At 44.7% G+C, this 23194-nt stretch overlaps 1 protein-coding gene across 12 annotated transcripts in view; it reads left to right on the top strand.

Moving 5' to 3' along the window:
- LOC119954976 (NACHT, LRR and PYD domains-containing protein 3-like) overlaps positions 1-23194 on the top strand; it is a 128414-nt gene that overhangs the window by 79469 nt on the left and 25751 nt on the right. For all 12 annotated transcript variants that reach the window (XM_038780747.1, XM_038780740.1, XM_038780750.1 and 9 more), the window contains 2 exons: positions 12647-12733; positions 17735-17905. In XM_038780747.1, coding sequence (XP_038636675.1) covers positions 12647-12733; positions 17735-17905 — 258 coding nt within the window. The remainder of the gene's footprint in view (positions 1-12646; positions 12734-17734; positions 17906-23194) is intronic.

Raw genomic sequence — 23194 nt, 5'->3', positions numbered from 1 at the left:
TGTTGCTATCCTGTAAGAACAGAGAAGATGGTGAAAGAGGGGGGGTGTGGCATTGTTAATCAAGGAAAGTATTATGGCGGTAGAAAGGACGTTTGAGGACTCGTTTACTGAGGTAGTATGGGCCGAGGTTTGGAACAGGAGAGGAGAGGTCAACCTGTTGGGAGTTGTCTATAGACCTCCGAATAGTTCCAGAGATGTAGAGGAAAGGATTGCAAAGAAGATTCTCGACAGGAGCGAGAGTAACAGGGTAGTTGTTATGGGGGACTTTAACTTACCAAATATTAACTGGAAATACTATAGTTCGAGTGCTATAGATGGGTCAGTTTTTGTACAGTGTGTGCAGGAGGGTTTTCTGACACAGTATGTAGACAGGCCAACAAGGGGCGAGGCCACATTGGATTTGGTACTGGGTAATGAACCCAGCCAGGTGTTAGATTTAGATGTAGGTGAGCACTTTGGTGATAGTGATCACAACTCAGTTATGTTTACTTTAGCAATGGGCAGGGATAGGTATATACCGCAAGGTAAGAATTATAGCTGGGGAAAAGGCAATTATGATGCTATTCGGCAAGATTTAGGATGTATAGGATGGGGAAGGAAACTGCAGGGGATGTGTACAATCGAAAGGTGGAGCTTTTTCAAGGAACAGCTACTGCGTGTCCTTGATAAGTATGTACCTGTCAGGCAGGGAGGAAGTTGTCGAGCAAGGGAACCGTGGTGTACTAAGGAAGTTGAAGCACTTGTCAAGAGGAAGAAGAAGGCTTATGTTAGGATGAGACATAAAGGCTCAGTTAGGGCACTTGAGAGTTCCAAGTTAGCCAGGAAGGACCTAAAGGGAGAGTTAAGAAGAGCGAGGAGAGGACACGAAAAGTCGTTGACGGATAGGATCAAGGAAAACCCTAAGGCTTTCTATAGGTACATCAGGAACAAAAGAATGACTAGAGTAAGATTAGGGCCAATCAAGGCTAGTAGTGGAAAGTTGTGTGTGGAATCGGAGGAGATGGGGGAAGCGTTAAATGGATATTTTTCGTCAGTGTTTACACTGGAGAAAGACAATGTTGTCGAGGAGAACACTCTGGTTCAGTCGACCAGGCTAGATGGAATTGAGGTTCAAAAGGAGGAGATGTTAGCAATTTTGGAAAATGTCAAAATAGATAAGTCCCCTGGGCCAGATGGGATTTATCCAAGGATTCTCTGGGAAGCCAGGGAGGAGATTGCAAATGTTGTCCCCTTGTTCAAGAAGGGGAGTAGAGACAACCCTGGTAATTATAGACCTGTGAGCCTTACTTCGGTTGTGGGTAAAATGTTGGAAAAGGTTATAAGAGATAGGGTTTATAATCATCTTGAAAAGAACAAGTTGATTAGCGATAGTCAACACGGTTTTGTGAAGGGTAGGTCATGCCTTACAAACCTTATTGAGTTTTTTGAGAAGGTGACCAAACAGGTGGATCAGGGTAAAGCGGTTGATGTGGTATATATGGATTTCAGTAAGGCGTTTGATAAGGTTCCCCACGGTAGGCTATTGCAGAAAATAAGGAAGTATGGGATTGAAGCTGATTTAGCGGTTTGGATCAGTAATTGGCTAGCTGAAAGAAGACAGAGGGTGGTGGTTGATGGCAAATGTTCATCCTGGAGTTCAGTTACTAGTGGTGTACCGCAAGGATCTGTTTTGGGGCCACTGCTGTTTGTCATTTTTATAAATGACCTAGAAGAGGGTGTAGAAGGATGGGTTAGTAAATTTGCAGATGACACGAAGGTCGGTGGAGTTGTGGATAGTGCTGAAGGATGTTATAGGATACAGAGGGACATGGATAAGCTGCAGAGCTGGACTGAGAGGTGGCAGATGGAGTTTAATGCGGAAAAGTGTGAGGTGGTTCACTTTGGAATGAGTAACAGGAATGCAGAGTACTGGGCTAATGGCAAGATTCTTGGTAGTGTAGATGAACAGAGAGATCTCGGCATCCAGGTACATAAATCCCTGAAAGTTGCCACTCAGGTTAATAGGGCTGTTAAGAAGGCATATGGTGTGCTAGCCTTTATCAGCAGGGGGATTGAGTTTCAGAGCCACAAGGTCATGCTGCAGCTGTACATAACTCTGGTGCGGCCGCACCTGGAGTACTGCGTGCAGTGGAAGCTTTGGAAAGGGTTCAGAGGAGATTTACTAGGATGTTGCCTGGTATGGAGGGAATGTCTTACGAGGGGTCTTGAGGTTGTTTTCGTTAGAGAGGAGAAGGCTGAGAGGTGACTTAATAGAGACATATAAGATAGTCCGAGGGTTAGATAGGGTGGACAGTGAGAGTCTTTTTCCTCGGATGGTGATGACCAACACGAGGGGACATAGCTTTAAATTGAGGGGTGATAGATATAGGACAGATGTCAGAGGCACTTTCTTTACTCAGAGAGTAGTAGGGGTGTGGAACGCCCTGCCTGCAACAGTAGTAGACTCGCCAACTTTAAGGGCATTTAAGTGGTCACTGATCGACATATGGATGAAAATGGAATAGTGTAGGTCAGATAGGCTTCAGATGGTTTCACAGGTCGGCGCAACATCGAGGGCCGAAGGGCCTGTACTGCGCTGTAGTGTTCTATGTTCTATCCACCCTGCCCATACCTCTCATAATTTTGTAGACCTCAATCAGGTCCCCCCTCAACCTCCGTCTTTCCAACGGAAACAATCCTAATCTACTCAACCTTTCTTCATAGCTGGCACCCTCCATACCAGGCAACATCATGGTGAACCTCCTCTCCTCTAAAGCATTCACATCCTTCTGGTAATGTGGCGACCAGAACTGCAAGCAGTATTCAAAATGTGGCCCAATAGGAAAAAAAAATTGGGTACTCTAAATTTAGAAAACAAAATCCTTCAGTGATCAGATTGCAGCTATTGTCCCTTTTGACTGAAATCTTCTTGGAACTCCTCTTTTCCTTCTTTGTTTGAGAATTTAATTTAGCTTCAGGGATCTGCTTTCTGTTTCCCTCTATTGGTCTGCCTGAACTGTCAGCCTCTGTGAACAGTGTCTTGCTTCTTGGGTTCAGTTGGAAGCAGGAGAACCAAGTGTTTCTATTCTTCACAGTGGACCCCTGGTTCTAAACACTAGCTTTTTTTCACCTCTAACTGTGTTATCTCATAAAATCTTTAATTTCAATGCAGACACAGTTTGAAGTGAAATCAAGACTTGCAGACATATTTGTTTAACATGAAGCTAAACTAAAGTTTTAACACTTTGTTGGCACAGAAGTACAGAAAAACAAATTGAGCTTAAACTTGTACCTTCTTTCTCATACCCACAAACAAAAATTACTTAAACCAGGTCTATTTCATCACAGTAAAGCCAGGATACTGCATTTTTTAGGAATTGGTCTCTACATCTGCCCTGCTACCATCAATGATTTACACATATATATTCCCAGATCCCTCTGCTCTTGTATTTTATAAAGTTTTCTATCCCATATTTGATGTTGTCTGTTCATGTATATCCTACCAAAACGTATTACCTCGCACTTCTCTGCATTGGACTTCATCTGCCACCTATCTTCCCAATCCACCAACTTGTCTCTGTCCGGATTGAAGTTCTACGCATTCCTCCTCTCAGTTTACAATGCTTCCAAGTTTTGTGTGATCTCCAAATTTTGAAATTATCCTCTACGCTTCAAGATCTAGATCATTAATAACTTCCTCCAGCCTGAAAAATATCCCTTGACCTGTTTATTTACCTAATTGTGTACCAAGTTGCTACTTTCTCTTTTATTCAATGAGATTTTCTCGCAAGTCTGTTGCGTGGCAATATATAGAATGAATTTCAAAAGTCCATGTACACCACATCAATAGCATTACCCTCATCGACCCTTTCTGTTAATTCTTGATAAAACTCCTACAATTAGTTAAACATGATTTTCCCTTCAGAACTCCATACTGGTTCTTCCTAATTGACCTGAGATATTTCTTTTTGACTGGTAATTTTATCCTGAACAACTGTTTCTAGAAGCTTCCTCACAACTGAAATAGAACTACCCGATCTGTTGATGCTGGGCTTGTCCCGTTTGCAATTCTGCTGCTATCTTTTCCATTCCCCGAGGTTCGGGAGGACCGAAAGATTATGACAGTGTCCCAACAGTTTCCTCTCTGAATTCCTTCAATACCCTTGGATGCATCTCATACGGTCCAGGTGCCTTGTTAAATTTACTTACTGACAGTCTGTCCAACAATTCCTCATCAATTTTGAGCCTTTCATATGCATCCTACTAAAAAGCATCAATTCACATTTTCCGTGTTGAACATACCTTGTGCTGCTCTGTGACCAAGACCGAGATAGCATCCAGCTCCTTAAATGCAGGTGCAAAGTGTTCATTTTAATACCTCAGCCATGCCCCATCTCCATGTGCAAATTCCCTCTTCGGTCCCTAATTTGCCAGAGTCCTTCTTTCACCAACCACCCCTTTTACTATTTATATAGAATAATAGAATCCCCACAGTGCAGAAGGAGGCCATTGAGTCTGCACTGACCCTCTAAAAGAGCACGCTACTTAAGCCCACTTACCCCATTTTATCCTCATAATCCCATAATGGTATTCCAAAATTCAGAAGGGAACTTTGGAATTCCTGACCTTAAAACTATTTTTTTCAATTTGTATAATGTGATTTCTTCTGTGAAGATCACTGAAGGATATCCCAAACTCTTTTGTGATGATTTTCTTTACAAACTAAATGTTTATTACACAATAAACACATCAGGAGAAAGTTAGTTAAAAGTTCAGTCAACAAGAAATGAATGGCTATCCACAATATCTTTAAATTTACCTATTTTCCTAACCTCAGAGCTAAATTTTCCCAAGCAAAATCCAATAGGTTTTTGAAATGAAATGAAAAAATGAAAATCGCTTATTGTCACGAGTAGGCTTCAATGAAGTTACTGTGAAAAGCCCCTAGTCGCCACATTCCGGCGCCTGTCCGGGGAGGCTGGTACAGGAATCGAACCGTGCTGCTGGCCTGCTTGAAAAGCCAGCGATTTAGCTTGGTGAGCTAAACCAGCCCCTTATGGTTTTTAAACCATAAGCAAAATCCAGCAGACATTCTGTTTTGATCCCTTTTAAGGGAATATGCCTTGACTGTGCCTGAACTATTTATTTTTTGAAGGTAGCCCATTGTTCAGTTACATTTTCCCCATAAATAATTGCCAAACGTTATCTATAATTAACCTTCCGAGTTTGAATAGAGACAACCAGTCATTCAAAACAGATTTTCTCCAGACAGAAGTTGTTGGAAGTGAACATTGCTTCTTAGAACTTAGAACAGTACAGCACAGAACAGGCCCTTCGGCCCTCAATGTTGTGCCGAGCAATGATCACCCTACTCAAACCCACGTATCCACCCTATACCCATAACCCAACAACACCCCCCCCCCCCCCTTACCTTACTTTTTAGGACACTACGGGCAATTTAGCATGGCCAATCCACCTAACCCGCACATCTTTGGACTGTGGGAGGAAACCGGAGCACCCGGAGGAAACCCACGCACACACGGGGAGGACGTGCAGACTCCGCACAGACAGTGACCCAGCCGGGAATCGAACCTGGGACCCTGGAGCTGTGAAGCATTTATGCTAACCACTATGCTACCATGCTGCCCATGCTTCCTACTGTGTGGGCTGTGAATTCAAATCCGCTCCCTGCATAGAGTGAATTTGTCTCTGATATTCTGTCTTTCCCAGGAGTTGTTTCTCATGACCTTAATCACATGAGCTCAACTTTTAAAATGTAAATGTTAAATTCACCCCTTCGTCTATTGTTACCAAACTTATCTTAGGTAAACACTTGTTTGTGTTGCTATGCTAATTAGTTGTAACAACTCAGAAAATCTGTAATTTGCCATCTTAAACGATAACTTGTTTCCCTTTAAACATACAGCCCCCAGAACAGAGTCTCAATTATTTGGTTTCTTGTTTTTCACTTTATCATAATATCCTAACACTGGATTCCCCTCTTTGTCTTGGTTTCCAGTCTTTTCTCAAAATCCCTCTTCGTTTTTCCAGTTTATTTTTTCACCTTCCCTCCGGATCTTCTGTATTCCTTTTCGTTCTTATTTTCTACCTGATACCTGCCTGGTAAGGCAGATGAACTTAGAGCTTGGATTAGTATTTGGAACTATGATGTTGTTACCATTACAGAGACCTGGTTGAAGGAAGGACAGGATCGGCAGCTAAACTTTCCAGGATTTAAATGTTTCAGGCGCGTTAGAGGGGGATGTAAAAGGGGTGGCGGAGTTGCGCTACTGGTTAGGGAGAATATCACAGCTGTACTACTGTCAGAGGACAGCGAGGCGATATGGGTAGAGATCAGGAATAAGAAGGGTGCAGTCACAATGTTGGGCGTTTACTACAGACCTCCCAACAGCCAGCGGGAGATAGAGGAGCAGGTAGGTAGACAGATTTTGGAAAAGATTAAAAACAACAAGGTTGTTGTGATGGGAGACTTCAACTTTCCCAATATTGACTGGGACTCTCTTAGTGCTAGGGGCTGAGATGGGGCAGAGTTTGTAAGGAGCATCCAGGATGGCTTTTAAAACAATATGTAGACAGTCCAACTAGGGAAGGGGCTCTACTGGACCTGGTATTGGGGAATGAGCCCGGCCATGTGGTAGACGTTTCAGTAGGGGAGCATTTCAGGAACGGTGACCATAATTCAGTAAGTTTTATAGTGCTGCTGGACAAGGATAAGAGTGGTCTTCGGGTGAATTTGCTAAATTGGGGGAAGGCCAATTATAATAATATAAGGCGGGAACTGAAGAACCTAGATTGGGGGATGTTTGAGGGTAAATCAACATCTGACATGTGGGAGGCTTTCTAGTGTCAGTTGAAAGGAATTCAGGACTGGTATGTCCCTGTGAGGAAGAAGGATAAATAGGCAAATTTCAGGAACCTTGGATAACAAGAGATATTGTAGACCTCGTCAAAAGTAAAAGGAGGCATTTGTCAGGGCCCGAAGGCTGGGAACAGATGAACCCTGTGTGGAATATAAGGAAAGTAGGAAGGAACTTAAGTAAGGAGTCAGGAATGCTAGAAGGGGCCACGAAAAGTCATTGGCAAATAGGGTTAAGGATAATCCCAAGGCTTCCTAAACGTACATAAAAAGCAAGAGGGTAGCCAGGGAAAGGGTTGGCCCACTGAAGGATAGGCTAGGGAATCGATGTGTGGTGCCAGAGGAAATGGGCGAGGCACTAAATGAATACTTTGCATCAGTATTTACCAAAGAGAAGGAATTGGGGGATGTTGAGTCTGCTGAAGGGTGTGTACATAGCCTGGGTCACATTGAGAACCAAAAAGATGAGATGTTGGGTGTCTTGAAAAATATTACGGTAGATATGTCCCCAGGGCCTGATGGGATCTACCCCAGAATACTGAAGGAGACTCGAGAGGAAATTGCTGAGGCCTTGACAAAAGTCTTTGGATCCTCACTGTCTTCAGGTGATGTCCCAGAGCACTGGGGAATAGCCAATGTCGTTTGTTTAAGAAGGGTAGCAAGGATAATCCAGGGAACTACAGGCCGGTGAGCCTTACGTCAGTGGTAGGGAAATTACTGGAGACAATTCTTCGAGACAGGATCTACTCCCACTTGGAAGCAAATGAACGTATTAGTGAGAGGCAGCATGGTTTTGTGAAGGGGTGGTCGTGTCTCACTAAGTTGATAGTTTTTCAAAGAGGTCACAAAGATGATTGATGCGGGTAGGGCAGTGGATGTTGTCTATATGGACTTCAGAAAGGCCTTTGACAAGGTCCCTCATGGTAGACTGTTGCAAAAGATGAAGTCACACGGGATCAGGGGTGAGCTGGCAAGGTGGATACAGAACTGACTAGGTCATAGAAGGCAGAGTAGCAGCAATGGAAGGGTGCTTTTCTAATTGGAGGGCTGTGACTGGTGGTGTTCCACAGGGATCAGTGCTGGGACCTTTGCTGTTCGTGGTATATATAAATTATTTGGAGAAAAATGTAACTGGTCTGATTAGTAAGTTTCCAGACGACACAAAGGTTGGTAGAATTGTGGATAGCGATGAGGACTGAGGATACAGCAAGATTTGGATCGTTTCGAGACTTGGACAGAGAGATGGCAGATGGAGTTTAATCCGGACAAATGTGAAGTAATGTATTTTGGAAGGTCTAATGCAGGTAGAGAATATACAGTGAATGGTAGAACCCTCAAGAATATTGAAAAACAGAGAGATCTAGGTGTACAAGTCCACAGGTCACTGAAAGGGGCAACACAGGTGGAAAAGGAAGTCAAGAAGGCATATGGCATGCTTGCCTTCATTGACCGGGGCATTGAGTATAAGAATTGGCAAGTCATGTTGCAGCTGTATAGAACCTTAGTTAGGCCACACCCGGTATAGTGTTCAATTCTGGTAGCCACACTACCAGAAGGATGTGGAGGCTTTAGTGAGGGTGCAGAAGAGATTTACCAGGATATTGCCTTGTATGAAGGGTATTAGATATGAGGAGCGGTAGAATTAACTCAATTTGTTCTCACTGTAACGACGGAGGTTGAGGGGCAACCTGATAGAGGTCCACAAAATTATGAGGGGCATAGACAGAGTGGATAATCAGAGGCTTTTCCCCAGGGTAAAGGGGTCAATTATTTGGGTGCATACTTTTAAGGTGCGACAGGCAAGGTTTAGAGTAGATGTACATAGAACATAGAACGATACAGTGCAGTACAGGCCCTTCGGCCCTCGATGTTGCACCGACATGGAAAAAAACCTAAAGGCCATCTAACCTACACTATGCCCTTATCATCCATATGCTTATCCAATAAACTTTTAAATGCCCTCAATGTTGGCGAGTTCACTACTGTTGCAGGTAGGGCATTCCACGGCCTCACCACTCTTTGTGTAAAAAACCCACCTCTGACCTCTGTCCTATATCTATTACCCCTCAATTTAAGGCTATGTCCCCTCGTGCTAGCCACCTCCATCCGTGGGAGAAGGCTCTCGCTGTCCACCCTATCTAACCCTCTGATCATTTTGTATGCCTCTATTAAGTCACCTCTTAACCTTCTTCTCTCTAACGAAAACAACCTCAAGTCCATCAGCCTTTCCTCATAAGATTTTCCCTCCATACCAGGCAACATCCTGGTAAATCTCCTCTGCACCCGTTCCAAAGCTTCCACGTCCTTCCTAAAATATAGGCGACCAGAACTGTACGCAATACTCCAAATGCGGCCGTACTACCAAGAATTTTACCATTAGCCAAATATTCCGCATTCCTGTTCTTTCCAAAGTGAATCACCTCACACTTCTCCACATTAAACTCCATTTTCCACCTCTCAGCCCAGCTCTGCAGCTTATCTATGTCCCTCTGTAACCTGCAACATCCTTCCGCACTGTCTACAACTCCACCGACTTTAGTGTCGTCTGCAAATTTACTCACCCATCCTTCTGCGCCCTCCTCTAGGTCATTTATAAAAATGACAAACAGCAACGGCCCCAGAACAGATCCTTGTGGTACGCCACTCGTAACTGAACTCCATTCTGAACATTTCCCATCAACTACCACTCTCTGTCTTCTTTCAACTAGCCAATTTCTGATCCACATCTCTAAATCACCCTCAATCCCCAGCCTCCGTATTTTCTGCAATAGCCGACCGTGGGGAACCTTATCAAACGCTTTACTGAAATCCATATACACCACATCAACTGCTCTACCCTCGTCTACCTGTTCAGTCACCTTCTCAAAGAACTCGATAAGGTTTGTGATGCATGACCTACCCTTCACAAAACCATGCTGATTATCCCTAATCATATTATTCCTATCTAGATGATTATAAATCGTATCTTTTATAATCCTCTCCAAGACTTTACTTTACGAGGCAAGTTTTTTTTAACATCCAGGCTAGTGGGTGGCTGGAACTCGCTGCCGGAGGAGGTGGTGGAAGCAGGGACGATAGTGACATTTAAGGGGCATCTTGACAAATACATGAATAGGATGGGAATAGAGGGATACGGACCCAGGAAGTGTAGAATATTTTAGTTTGGACAGACAGCATGGTCGGCACAGGCTTGGAGGGCCGAAGGGCCTGTTGCTGTGCTGTAGTTTTCTTTGTTCTTCTTTGTAAAAGTAAACTGAGTTTGTTTGAAAACCCTCAGAACAACACGATCAGAGCTCTTGCCAAATAAATCCGTCCCAGCTCGGTTCAGTTGTAATTTGTCTGGCTTGTATATGCACCATATTCCTCAGAGTCTTTCCCAGGAATCTAAAGCCCTACTTGCATTACAGTCTTTCCAGTCACGCATTCACCTTCTCTTGTCCTTCTATTGATGTACGCGAATGCATGTAGCACTGGGAGTAATCCGGAGAACACTACAATTGAGGTGCTGCTTCCTACCGAGGCCATTCGTCCCAATATGGAACAGGATCTTTGTTCACCCTCCACAGAAAAATATCCTGCAACCGTTCAGTCAATTCTTGCCCTTGGCACTAGGAAGGTAACACACCATCCTAGAATCATTCCTTTGTCTACAGAAACACTTGTCTGTTCTCCTAACTAACAAATCCCCTATCATTATTCCTCATATTTTCTTCTTCCTCCCACCTTCTACATCCGACCCACCGATGGGGCAGCAAACTTGGCACTGACTTCCACTGAGAAACCAGCATCCTCAGCAGATTCCAAAACAAAGAACCAATTTCTGATCTTGCCCCAGGAGACTCCTGCACTACCTACCTGGTTCTCTTGGACTACATGGTGGTCACCTATTCCCTTTCTTACCCCTGGCTCCTAAACTGCGGTGGAACCACCTCTCTGAATGTGCTATCCAGGTAGCTCTCAACTTCCGGTTGTGCCACAGTCACTCTTGCATCAAGGTTGTATTGAAGTCGGGGCTGAGTGGCCCTGATAAAATAAGTTCAGAATCAGTGGACAGCTTATTGTTAGTTAAGTCTGCTTGATAGTAGTGTCGAAGATACCTTCTATTACTGTGTTGATGACAGAGAGTAGACACATGGGGTGATAATTGGACAGATTGGATTTGTACCGTATTTTGTGAAAGGACATAACACAGCAATTTCCACATTGGCGAGTGTTATAACTACCAAGAGATCCACAGGGATAACCCGATTGATCTCCCCGTGAGGCTTGTGGAATAAACCCAACAGCTTGCGGAGGCCCAACAGCGGTCTTCTCAATTCCCTAAAATAAAAGTTAGCCCAGGAAGGAGCCGACATCTCATGATGGTCTTAGCTGGGCCTTGGACTGTTGTTTAGTTGCTGTATTTCTTAGCTGTGAGTAGGAAATAAACTGCTTTTCACTCACCTTTTTGGGACTCCTCATTGACTGCAATAATGGTTAAATGCCAGTGTAACAGTTGTACTGCTAGAGATTGACTTGTGGGGCACAAATCCACTATTGCCGGAATATTGTGGGCTAAACAGCTGGCTTGTAATGCAGAACAATGCCAGCAGGGCGGGTTCAATTCCCGTACCGGTCTCCCCGAACGGCTTTTCACAGTAACTTCATTGAAGCGTTTTTGTGGCAATAAGTGATTCTTTTTATTATTATCATTATTTTTGTCGAGAAACAGAAGCTATTTCTTGACATCATTGAGAGGCGACCTGATAGAGGTTTACAAGATTATGAGAGGCATGGACAGAGTGTATAGTCAGATGCTCTTTCCTAGTGTAGGGCAATCAAATACTAGGGACATAGTTTTAAAGTGCATGGGGATAAGTTTAGAACAGATGTACAGGGCAAGTTTCTTTACACAGGGTTGTAAATATATGGAACGCGCTGCCTGGGAAGGTGGTGGGAGCAGTTAGGAAGCATAGAGGAGAACATGCCCCTGTCTACATCAATGAGAACAAAGTCAAAAAGATTGAGAGCTTCAAGTTTTTAGTTGGCCAGACTACAAACAACCTGTCACAGTCTCCCCATGCCGACAATATAGTTAAGAAAGCCAACCAACAACTTTACTTTATCAGAAGACGAACAAAATTTGGCATGTCAGCTATGAGTATCACCAACTTTTACAGATGCACCATTGAAAACATTCTGGTTGTACCACAGCTTTGTCGGGTTCCTGCTCTGCCCAAGACTGCAAGGAACTACAAAAGGTCGTGAATGTAGCCTAATCCATTGACTGTATCTATAATTCCCGCTGCCTCGGAAAGGCAACCAACATAATTAAGGACCCCCACGCACCCTGGACATACCCTATTCTACCTTCTTCCGTCAGGAAACAGATACAAATGTTTGAGGTCACCTACCAACCGACTCAGGAACAGCTTCTTCCCTGCTGCCGTCAGACCTTTGAATGGACCTACCGCGTATTAAGTTGATGTTTTCTCTGCACCCTTGCTATGACTGTAACATTACATTCTGTAGTCTTTCCTTCCTTCCCTATGTACGGTATGCATTGTCTGTATAGCATGCAAGAAGCAACACTTTTCACTGTACACTAATACATGTGTCAGTAATCAATAAAATCAAAAAGATAGCGCCATTTCAGGAGCATCTAGACAAATAATTGGATGGGAAATAGTATCCTAACTTTAATCTGTTCCTCATTGATGCTAAGTTTCTGACCCGAATATAAACGCAACACTTGTTTCCTGATGAAAATCCAACCCACTTTAACGTGTTTCTCACTCTCTCTCCGTTTAGCCTGGGTCGCAATCAGCTGGGTGATTCAGGAGTGAAATTACTATCTGAGGCTCTGAAGAATCCAGACTGTAAAATACAGAAACTGCAGTAAGTACGAGACTGTGCACAATTGTGTTTATAATAACTGGACATGAAATGAAAATCGCTTATTGTCACGAGTAGGCTTCAAATGAAGTTACTGTGAAAAGAAGCCCCTAGTCGCCACATTCCGGCGCCTGTTCGGGGAGGCTGTTGCGGGAATCGAACCGTGCTGCTGGCCTGCTTGTTCTGCTTTCAAAGCCAGTGATTTAGCCCTGTGCTAAACAGCCCTCTGATACTGTAGATGTTTATCAGTAAAAGTGTCATTAATAAACACCACGGATTTACTCTGATTCGAGTAACGTTTCTCTGATCTCCAGGTCAGAGAGTAACAGTTTCAGATATTCTCACCTCACTTCTGAGTACAAACCACTCACTGATGGATCTGAAACTGAGTTATAATAAACTGCGAGCTTCAGGAGTGAAACCTTAAAATCAATGAAAAATTATTCTCACAAACCTGCATCAGATTATAAAGTTACCATGTATGAATATCACATGTTCAGTTAAGTTTAATTAATCGTTCAGATTATAGATGTTTAAGCTTCTCAGTTTGCTTAAAAATAGAAAACTGCTCTCTGTTGATCAGGCATTTAACAAACTTCATTGAATTCTGATGAGTCACACACCAGGGGAACCGGGAACCATCTGTATGAATCGGAGCTTAAAGAGCATCTTAAATAGGAATAGTGACATTGAGGCAGAGAGAACTACGAAAAGGAATTCCGGGGCCAGTTTAGCTCACTTGGCTAGACAGATGGTTTGTGAAACAGAGCAAGACCAGCAGCACAGGTTCAATTCCTGTAACAGCTGAGGTTATTCATGAAGGCCCCACCATCTCAACCTTGCTCCTCTCCTGAGGTATGGTGATCCTCAGATTAAATCACCACCAGTCAGCTCGCCCCCTCAAAGTGGGAAGCAACCTATTGTAATCTGGGACTATTGACTTGACCTTTACTTTTTACTCATACACCCATTCAAAGTAACCTTTCAACTGCTCCAACCTCGCTACTTTTTGAATGTTTTACCATTTCTTTGGAGCTGTTCCTATATGGGACAAAGACATTGGAAATGTATTGACTTCATTCAGTGTTGTATTTCCCATCTCACAGTTACCACTGAACTGTTAAAGACCAAGTAATGTGGTGAAGGATTCCTTTTGTGGTTCGCTATCTCATTTCAGAATTTAGAGAAGACACATGCATGACAACGTGACATGGAATAACCAAATATCACCTGGTGAAACTGAAGGGAACAGCAACCCTCCCAGGCTCACTCCACCCCCACACCAGCAAGCTGAGCTGGAGGCTAGGTCCTTAACTCCTCTAAGAATTTCGATGACCATAGCTGTTATCCTTTTGGTGCTTGAATCCTGGCACACTATGGGTCTTTTGCACAGATGCTGGAGCTGTCTCTTCACCATAGCTTTGTGAGGTGCTGATCTCATGGTCAGAGCAGAGGAGGACCGCTGCTCACACCAGGAGCAGCCTGTTGTCCTCACCAGATTGCAGTCCCTTATCTAATTGTGCGAGACTGCCCACTGACCTGTCAGCATCTGCTCTGGTGGACTTTACAGGGGAATAATACACCCTCTGAGGGCCACTCATCCTCTTCTGAGGTGGATGGCTGTCTCCCTTGTTGCTGATGTTGATTTGTGGGAGCAAATAATATTAGAGGACCGCGCACATTCCAACATATCCTTCAGTCTGTTCCTAATCTAGAGCTATATGTGACCAACTGTAAACACACAAGCAGTAGATTTGAACTTGGCAGAGTCTCTCCTGTGCCATCCATTCAGCCACTCTCTCTCTGGGAACCATAACCATCTCACCATCAGCAATTTCTCATCTGCCTCAAGGTCTCCTAACTTTCATTGGCACAAGGATGACAAGATCTGGATACTGCCACAAATGGCTTGTTCCCTGATGTTGTGTGCTCTCTCTACAAGCACAGAAATTTCTATTGTTACTTACCTATCAAAGACGCACACTAGCTTATGGTGCTGCCAACGTGACAGTTCATCATGCCTCCACATGGATGTCTCCTCCTTGTCGCTACTCAATCTCGGTGGTGCAAAGCCATCTCTGACTGACCTGAAACCTTCACAGAGCCTGACATTCCTCTGACAGTCAATGTTGCTACCAGGCATTGCCAGTATCTGGGTGGGGATGATCTTTCTGCCAATTTCACTTTCATCCTGATTCACATAGAAGTCTGTAAGCACTGTGCTGTAGCCAAATTGTCAGAATACATCAGGTTATTGATCCTTTTGCCTCACTCCAATCACTTGCCCTACGTCTGCTCAGGCTCTCGGCAATCTCCATCCAGATTTGCTTGGATTGATGTGGCAGATCACTTCATCCAGACCTGAGAGTACAGGGCCTTCCGAGTCCAATTTTTAACCAACTTTGACGGAGCTAGGGCTTTTCTCTTTGGAGCGGAGGAGAATGAGAGGTGACATAATAGAGGTTTATAAGATGATGAGGGGGATACATTGAAATGAAATGAATGAAAATCGCTTATTGTCACGAGTAGGCTTCAAGAAGTTACTGTGAAAAGCCCCTAGTCACCACATTCCGGCGCCTGTTCGGGGAGGCTGTTACGGGAATCGAACCTTGCTGCTGGCCTGCTTGGTCTGCTTTCAAAGCCAGCGATTTAGCCCAGTGTGCTAAACAGCCCCTGCCCCGGATTGAGTGGACGTTCAGAGACTATTTCCTTGGTTGTAGCTGTTACAAGGGGGCATAACTATAAGATTCAGGGTGGGAGATATAGGAGGGATATCCGAGGTAGGTTCTTTACTCAGAGTGGTTAGGCTGTGGAATGGACTGCCTGCTGTAATAGTGGAGTCGGACACTTTAGGAACTTTCAAGCGGTCATTGGATAGGCACATGGAGCACATGAGAATGACAGGGAGTGGGATAGCTTGATCTTGGTTTCGGACAATGCTTGGCACAACATCGAGGGCCGAAGGACCTGTTCTGTGCTGTGCTGTTCTATGTTCTAACCCGAAGAAGCCTTGAAGACCACTTTCAGGCAGACATCTTTGAATTTGGGTGGTAACATTTCATCTCTCACCTTCCATTTCAGCCCGTTGTTCAGTAACCAGGGCTCTCACTGGTACCTCCAGAGCTGCTACCATTAAAAATGTTGCTGGCTTCCCTTAAATATGATGCCAGCATTTCCTGAAACGGGATTTACCTGAAGCGAGTGGTTAAGATGTGGGGTGCACAATCTGAGAGTATGGGGGAGACACATTCAATTGAATCATTCCAAAGAGATTTGGGCCGTTATTTGAAAAGGAAGAACGTGCAGGGATATGGGGAGAAGGTGGGGAAATGTGACTAAGTGAATCGTGCGTTTGGAGAGTTAGTGTAGACAACGTGGGCTAGAGGGCCTCCTGCTATGTAACACTTCTGCGATTCTGCCTCTGAGCCTGAGTGGACAGCTTCCCCTCGCTTACCACACATTAATAAGCCAGTTATGGACTTGGTTAGTTTAGTTGGTTCCGTGGTTAGAATGTAATGTAAAATGGTGCCAATGCGAAGGGTTTGATCCCTGCACAGGCTATAGTAGTTCATGGAATCCAGTCTCCTCCGATTGCCCCCATGTTTTCTAAGTTGTATCCTACATATAACAAGTTTTCTCTCTCTCCTGAAGAGAGATACCAATGGTGATTTGTGGACGATAGCTGAATTACCGCATCCTGCCCACACTGCACCATCACCAGCTTCCAGTTGAAATATCTGTAAATTTCAGCCAATGCCATCACAGAAGTGTTGTGGTGCGTGCAAAGGCCAGTTGGCCCATCATGCCTGTGCTGTCTCCAAAAGAGCATTGTGACTTGGTGCCATTCTCTGCCCTTTTCCTCGTACCCTTGCTCATTCTTTCTATTCAAATATTCACCTAATTCCCTCATGAATGACCAGATTCAGCCTGCCCCGACCGCATTTCCAGCCAGTGCATTCCAGGCCCAACCACTGGCAGCATTAAAAAGTTTTCTCACATCATCTTCAGCCCACCATAAACTCCATTCTTGAACCTCACGAGCGACTCAGGGTAAGGATATGGTAATCCTCTGCTTTTGTCTTGCACCATCATCCTTTTTATCATTTAATCACTTCTGCACTTCCATTTTGTTTTTTCCTTGACACTTGCTCATCCCCACTTAAAACAGTTAATTTGTTATTTCAAACCTCTGATAAAAACTAATCGATCTGAAGCTATCCCTGTCTCTCTCTTCATTGATACTGCCTGACATGGTGAGAGTTCCCAGCATTTATTTTTATATTTCAAATTTACAGCATCAATAGCATTTTGCTGCGGTGGCACGGTAGTGCAGTGATGAGCACTGCTGCCTCACGGCGCAGTAGACCCGGGTTCGGTCCTGACCCTGGGTCACTGTCCACGTGGAGTTTGCACATTCTACTCGTATCGGCGTGGTCAGCACCCCTCCAGCCCAATGATATGCAGGGTAGGTTTGTTGGCCATGCTAAATTGCCCATTAATTGGAAAAAAAAAGTTAGGTATTTACAAAAAAGTATTTTGCCTTCTGTATAAACTGAAGTTGTGTTTCTTGAATGTCCCACACTGCACATTATTATTGATAATAATGGTTTTAGAACATAGAACAGTACAGCACAGAACAGGCCCTTCGGCCCTCAATGTTGTGCCGAGCCATGATCACCCAACTTAAACCCACGTAACCCGCATACCCGTAACCCAACAATCCCCCCATTAACCTTACACTACGGGCAATTTAGCATGGCCAATCCACCTAACCCGCACATCTTTGGACTGTGGGAGGAAACCGGAGCACCCGGAGGAAACCCACGCACACACGGGGAGGACGTGCAGACTCCACACAGACAGTGACCCAGCCGGGAATCGAACCTGGGACCCTGGAGCTGTGAAGCATTGATGCTAACCACCATGCTACCGTGAGGCCCCTGATTTTTCTTAAAAATTCTGGGGATTTACCCTGCTTCCTCTTCTTCTCTTTCTGATTTCCAGTCTCTATAGGAACACTCTGTCAGATTCCTGCGCCAAGGACCTCGCCTCTGCTCTCAGTACAAACCGGTCGCTGATAGATCTGAACCTGGGTTGGAATAAACTGCGAGATTCGGGAGTGAAACTACTGTATGCGGTTCTGGAGAATCACAATTGTAAAATACAGAAACTGAGGTAAGTACCAGACTGGCATTATTTTAATAACTGAATATTCAATATATTTTACCTCTGATATTAGTATTAAAAAAAACTGTTGGTGTCGGTTATTAATAAGGAAAACTGCATTTATTCTGACTTCTGTTGTTTTTCTTTTTGATCCATCGGCAATGGGATGTCATCACAACTAACTAAGTATCTGATCGCACCCGAGCAGGATTCTCCAGCAGGCGATCAAGGAGGCAAAGGCTTGGGTGTTGGCCCCCTCTTTCGCATGAATAGTGCTGGCTGGTCTGATACCACAAAGCCAGCCACTTTTGGGAATGGCACGTAGATCTCCAACCACCTCACCAGAGCCTTCGGCAGGATCTTTGTGGCAGTGATTAGGAGTGGGATGGGTTGGGCAGCATGTGACGCAGTGGTTAGCACTGGGACTGAGACGCTGAGGACCCAGGCTCAAATCCCGGCCCTGGGTCACTGTCCGTGTGAAGTTTGCACATTCTCTCCATGTCTGCGTGCGTTTCACCCCCACAATCCAAAGATACCTTTGGGGCCTCACGGTAGCATGGTGGTTAGCATCAATGCTTCACAGCTCCAGGGTCCCAGGTTCGATTCCCGGCTGGGTCACTGTCTGTGTGGAGTCTGCACATCCTCCCCGTGTGTGCGTGGGTTTCCTCCGGGTGCTCCGGTTTCCTCCCACAGTCCAAAGATGTGCGGGTTAGGTGGATTGGCCATGCTAAATTGCCCGTAGTGTAAGGTTAATGGGGGGATTGTTGGGTTACGGGTATACGGGTTACGTGGGTTTAAGTGGGGTGATCATTGCTCGGCACAACATCGAGGGCCGAAGGGCCTGTTCTGTGCTGTACTGTTCTATGTTCTATGTGCAGGTTAGGTGGATTGACCACGCTAAATTGCCCCTTAATTGGAGGAAAAATAACTCGGTACCCTAAATTTCAAAAATAAAAGGAGTGGGATGGGTCTGTGGGACCTGCATTCCATCTGGTCTTTGTCCTATTCGGGATATTGCGGCTTGTGCCAGTACATCTTGCGCAAGTGTAGGGCCAGTGCTGGCGCAAATCTTGTAGTAGTCTGCTGGGAATCCACCTGGCCCCGATATCTTCCCCACCTGTATGGAATTGAATCTCTCTATGACTTCCCTCCATTTTAATGGTGCTTCAAAACCCTATCTCTTATTTTTCCCCCCCCCCATGAGCGGCATATCCAGTGCATCGAGAAACTTTTTCATCTTCGAATCCTGCTCCAGGAGCTTGGAGATATACAACCCTTGATAGATGGAAGCAAAGGCTTTGTTGATCTTTTCTGCCGCAGCAACCAGCTTCTGTTTTTGACCTGAGCTATTTCCCTCATCGCTGCCTGGTTTCTCAGCTGGTGAGCCAGCAGGTGTTTGGTTTTATTTCCATGTTCGTAGAAGGTCCCCTGTGACGGCAGGGCTGTTGCACTGCTTTCCCAGTGGAGAGCAGGTCAAAATCCATCTGCAGCTTTTGTTCTCTCCGCCAGTAGTTCCACGGTCAAGGTCGTGGAGTATCACCGGTCTACCTGCAGAATTGAGTCGACTAGCTGTTGCCTGGCTACCTTTGCTTGCCTCATCACAGCCTTCAGTAACTCCCAGAACGTGCAGGTTGAGACCTCCCTGCGGTGTTCTTTGTGTTGCTTATTTCAGGATGGTTGGCATAGTGTTCACAAATATGACAAAATAGCTTGAACTTAAACAAAGCTATAAATTTATTGACACTACTAACTTGGATTCAACACATACTCCTAAAGAATACACAGTTGATTAATAACATCAAAACTATACTCGCCTACAGCTAGTCTCACTACCGGTTTAAACTTTGATCTGCACTCACTTACACTATCTGTACTTCTGACTCTCACTCGCTAAATCCTGCCTTACTTCTGTCGTGGGTAAATTGTTAGAAGGTATTCTGAGGGACAGGATCTACAGGCATTTAAACAGGCAAGGGCTAATTAGGGAAAGTCAGCATGGCTTTGTAAGGGGAAAGGCATGTCTCACCAATTTGATTGTTTTTTGAAGGGGTAACCAAGAAGGTAGACCAGGGCACTGCAGTCGACGTTGTCCACATATACTTTAGCAAGGCCTATGACAAACTACCGCATGGTAGTTTGTTGCAAAAGGTTAAATCGCAAGGAATCCAGGGTGAGGTAACCAATTGGATACAACATTGGCTTAGAGACTGAAGCCAAAGTGTCATAATGGAGGGTGGTTTTTCAAACTGGAGGCCTGTGACCAGCAGTGTGCATCAGGGATCGGTTATGGGTTCACTTGTTATTTGTTGTATATATTAATGATTTGGATGAGAATGTAGGAGGCATGGTTAGTAACTTTGCAGAAGACACCAAGATTGGTGGCATAGTGGATAGTGAAGAAGGTTTTATAAAATTGCCACACGATCTTGACCAATTGGCAGATGGAGTTTAATTTGGATAAATGTGAGGTGATGCATTTTGGTACATCAAATCAGGGCAGGACCTACTCGGCTAATGGTAGGGAGTTGGAGAGAGTTACAGAACAAATCGATCTAGGGGTACAGGTTCCTAGCTCCTTGAAGGTGGAGTCGCAGGTCAACAGGGTGGTGAAGAAGGCATTTGGCATGCTCGGTTTTATTGGTCAGAATATTGAATACAGGAGTTGGGACGTCTTGTTGAAGTTGTACAAGACATTAGTAAGACCACACATGGAATATTGTGTTCAGTTCTGGTCACCCTAGTATAGGAAGGATATTGTTCAACTTGAAAGAGTGCAGAAAGAATTTGCAAGCATGCTACCAGGACTTGATGGTCTGATCTATAAGGAGAGGGTGGTGAGCATCTGGAACAGGCTGTAGTAGAGGCGGGTACAAATGTTTCCTGCAAAATATAGTTAAGGCAGTTACATGGGCAGGGTGGGTATAGAGCGATATAGGCCAAATGAGGGCAAGTGGGACTTGGTTAGTGATAGAAACTGGGGGGCATGGACAAGCTGTGCCAAAGGGCCTGTTTCCATGCTGTAAACAGCTATGACTCTAATTTGAATATTGTATGCCTTTTGCCTAAACATTTTTATTTGCTGTGGCCGTATCCACGGAGTGTGCACATCACCACGCTCGTGCTGTGACTTTCAAAATTGCCACCGTCCATTGTACTCCGTTTTCTTTGCTGCAACATCAGCCATGTTTCCCGATTTCACGCTCTTTTCTTTTGCCACAAACTCTGCATATTCCCCGATGCCTGTTCACCAGTTTTGCACGTATTAATTATGTCTTCAAGCGGCAAAACCGGTCGTCTTAGCATTTTCTCGCACAAACATTCATCATTTATCCCGAACACAACTTGACCATCCAGCATAGACTCGGATGCTGAGGAAAAATTACAGGACTGCGCTTGCAACTTTAAAGTTGTAATGAAAGAATCTACTGACTCCCCTCTTAACTGCAGACATTTTCTGAACATGTGGTGCTCATAGGTCTCATTCACCTGCTTCTTACAGTGTGTATCAAACTTTTGTAACACCATGCTGTATTTATTTTTATCCTCATCTGCACTGAATTCAAATGAATTATAAAGCTCTAAATGCTTGCAGTCCAGCCAAAATTAATAGGAGTGCTATTTTCCTTTGGCCTGAGGTACTTTCAAAAGTAGAGGCAGAAAGGAAAACTTCAAGCTGCTGTTTAAAGAAGGCCGAGTTCTGGCATAGTTTATCGTGTGTCCTGAAGTGGTCAGGCTTCTTGAGACCTTTCATCTTCTGATTAGTCTTCATTGTAGATTTTTTGAGTTCTGTAGCTTCTGATAGATTCTTCAATCTCTTTCTGAATCTAACTGTTATTTACTAATAGAAATTAACTCCTGGTACCATGTGGTGTTCTTTGTGTTGCTTATTTGAGAATGGTTGGCGTAGTGTTCACAAAGACCACAAAATAACTTTAACTTAAACAAAGCTATAAATTTATTAGCACTACTAACTTGGATTCGATACGTACTCCTAAAGAATACACAGCTGATCAATAACATCTAAACCATACTCATCTACAGCTAATCTCACCACTAGTTTAAACTATGATCTGCGCTCACTTACACTATCTGTACTTCTGACTCTCACTCGCGAACCCCTGCCCACACTCTCTCACAAGGCTTAGCATCACCGCCGTATATAGTTGTAACTCTAGCTCCCTCTAGTGGCTACTCACGACACTTCATTAACCCTTGCAGTTCTGATAGTTATTATAGTACCATACTCCCCATTTTGGTTATTGGTAGCATGCCCTATGGCCTGTGATATCCATTCACGGGTGCCTTATCAGCCAAGAGGGCCTTGTCCTGCCTCCACACGTAGTGTGGATTACGATTGCAGAGTATTCCGCTCCCACTATCGCTGGCAGCACCGCTTTCTGATCCTAGCATATACCTAATGTACCTGAGAGAAGGACAATTCGTCCTGCCCGGGTGTGTGAACCTCCATGGGTCCACTGACCCATCTGTTCCAAGAAGGCGTTCAATTCCTTCGCAGTGTTTAATTTGTTTTCCCTGATTCCGTCTGTGTGTCCCCTACACAGTGAAAGTCTCGTCCCGGCCCTTCCATGATGTGTTGGTGTGAGTTTATGGGGGGGATTTCTCCCACGGCTGTCTTCCTGAATTCTGCATTGTCCCAGTTGAGAGCATGTGTGTTTACAAGTGCCATTGGTGCCCCTTCCAGGACACCTCTAACCATGGTGTATTGTCCACCATAGTCCGTAACCGTCCTTGTCGCTGTAAATGCTGTTCTCATATTGAACAGTATGGTCACCTTTCTAGTCCTCATCCCGCGGCACAGTTGGTAAGTCTGTCCCACCCAGCCCTTCCTTATCTGTAGGTGGGTCTCCTGGAGGAAGACTATGTCGGCTTTTACACTTTTCAGATGGATGATCTTTTCACCAGAACGTTGAGTCCCCTGACGGTCATGGGGACTTTTTAAAAATAAATTTAGAGTACCCAATTAATTTTTTACAATTAAGGGGCAATTTAGCGTGGCCTATCCACCCATATTGCACTTCTTTGGATTGTGGGGGTGAAACGCACGCAAGCACGGGGAGAATGTGGAAACTCCACACAGACAGTGAACCAGAGCCGGGATAGAACAAGTGACCTTGGCGCCGTGAGGCAGCATGGCTCACCCACTGCGCCACCATGCTGCCCCCAGGGGACTGTTCTGATGGGAGTTTCTGTCCTGCAGGGCTGCGGGGTCAACCATACTTACCTTGTGGGTGCTCCCCTGCCTTCAGTGGTTTACCTTTGTCCAGGGGCCACGCAAGA

Source organism: Scyliorhinus canicula, chromosome 20 (genome assembly GCF_902713615.1).
Source record: "Scyliorhinus canicula chromosome 20, sScyCan1.1, whole genome shotgun sequence".
Taxonomy (NCBI): domain Eukaryota; kingdom Metazoa; phylum Chordata; class Chondrichthyes; order Carcharhiniformes; family Scyliorhinidae; genus Scyliorhinus; species Scyliorhinus canicula.
The sequence above is the reverse complement of the archived record's forward strand: the minus strand, read 5'-3'. Positions and strand labels throughout refer to the sequence as shown.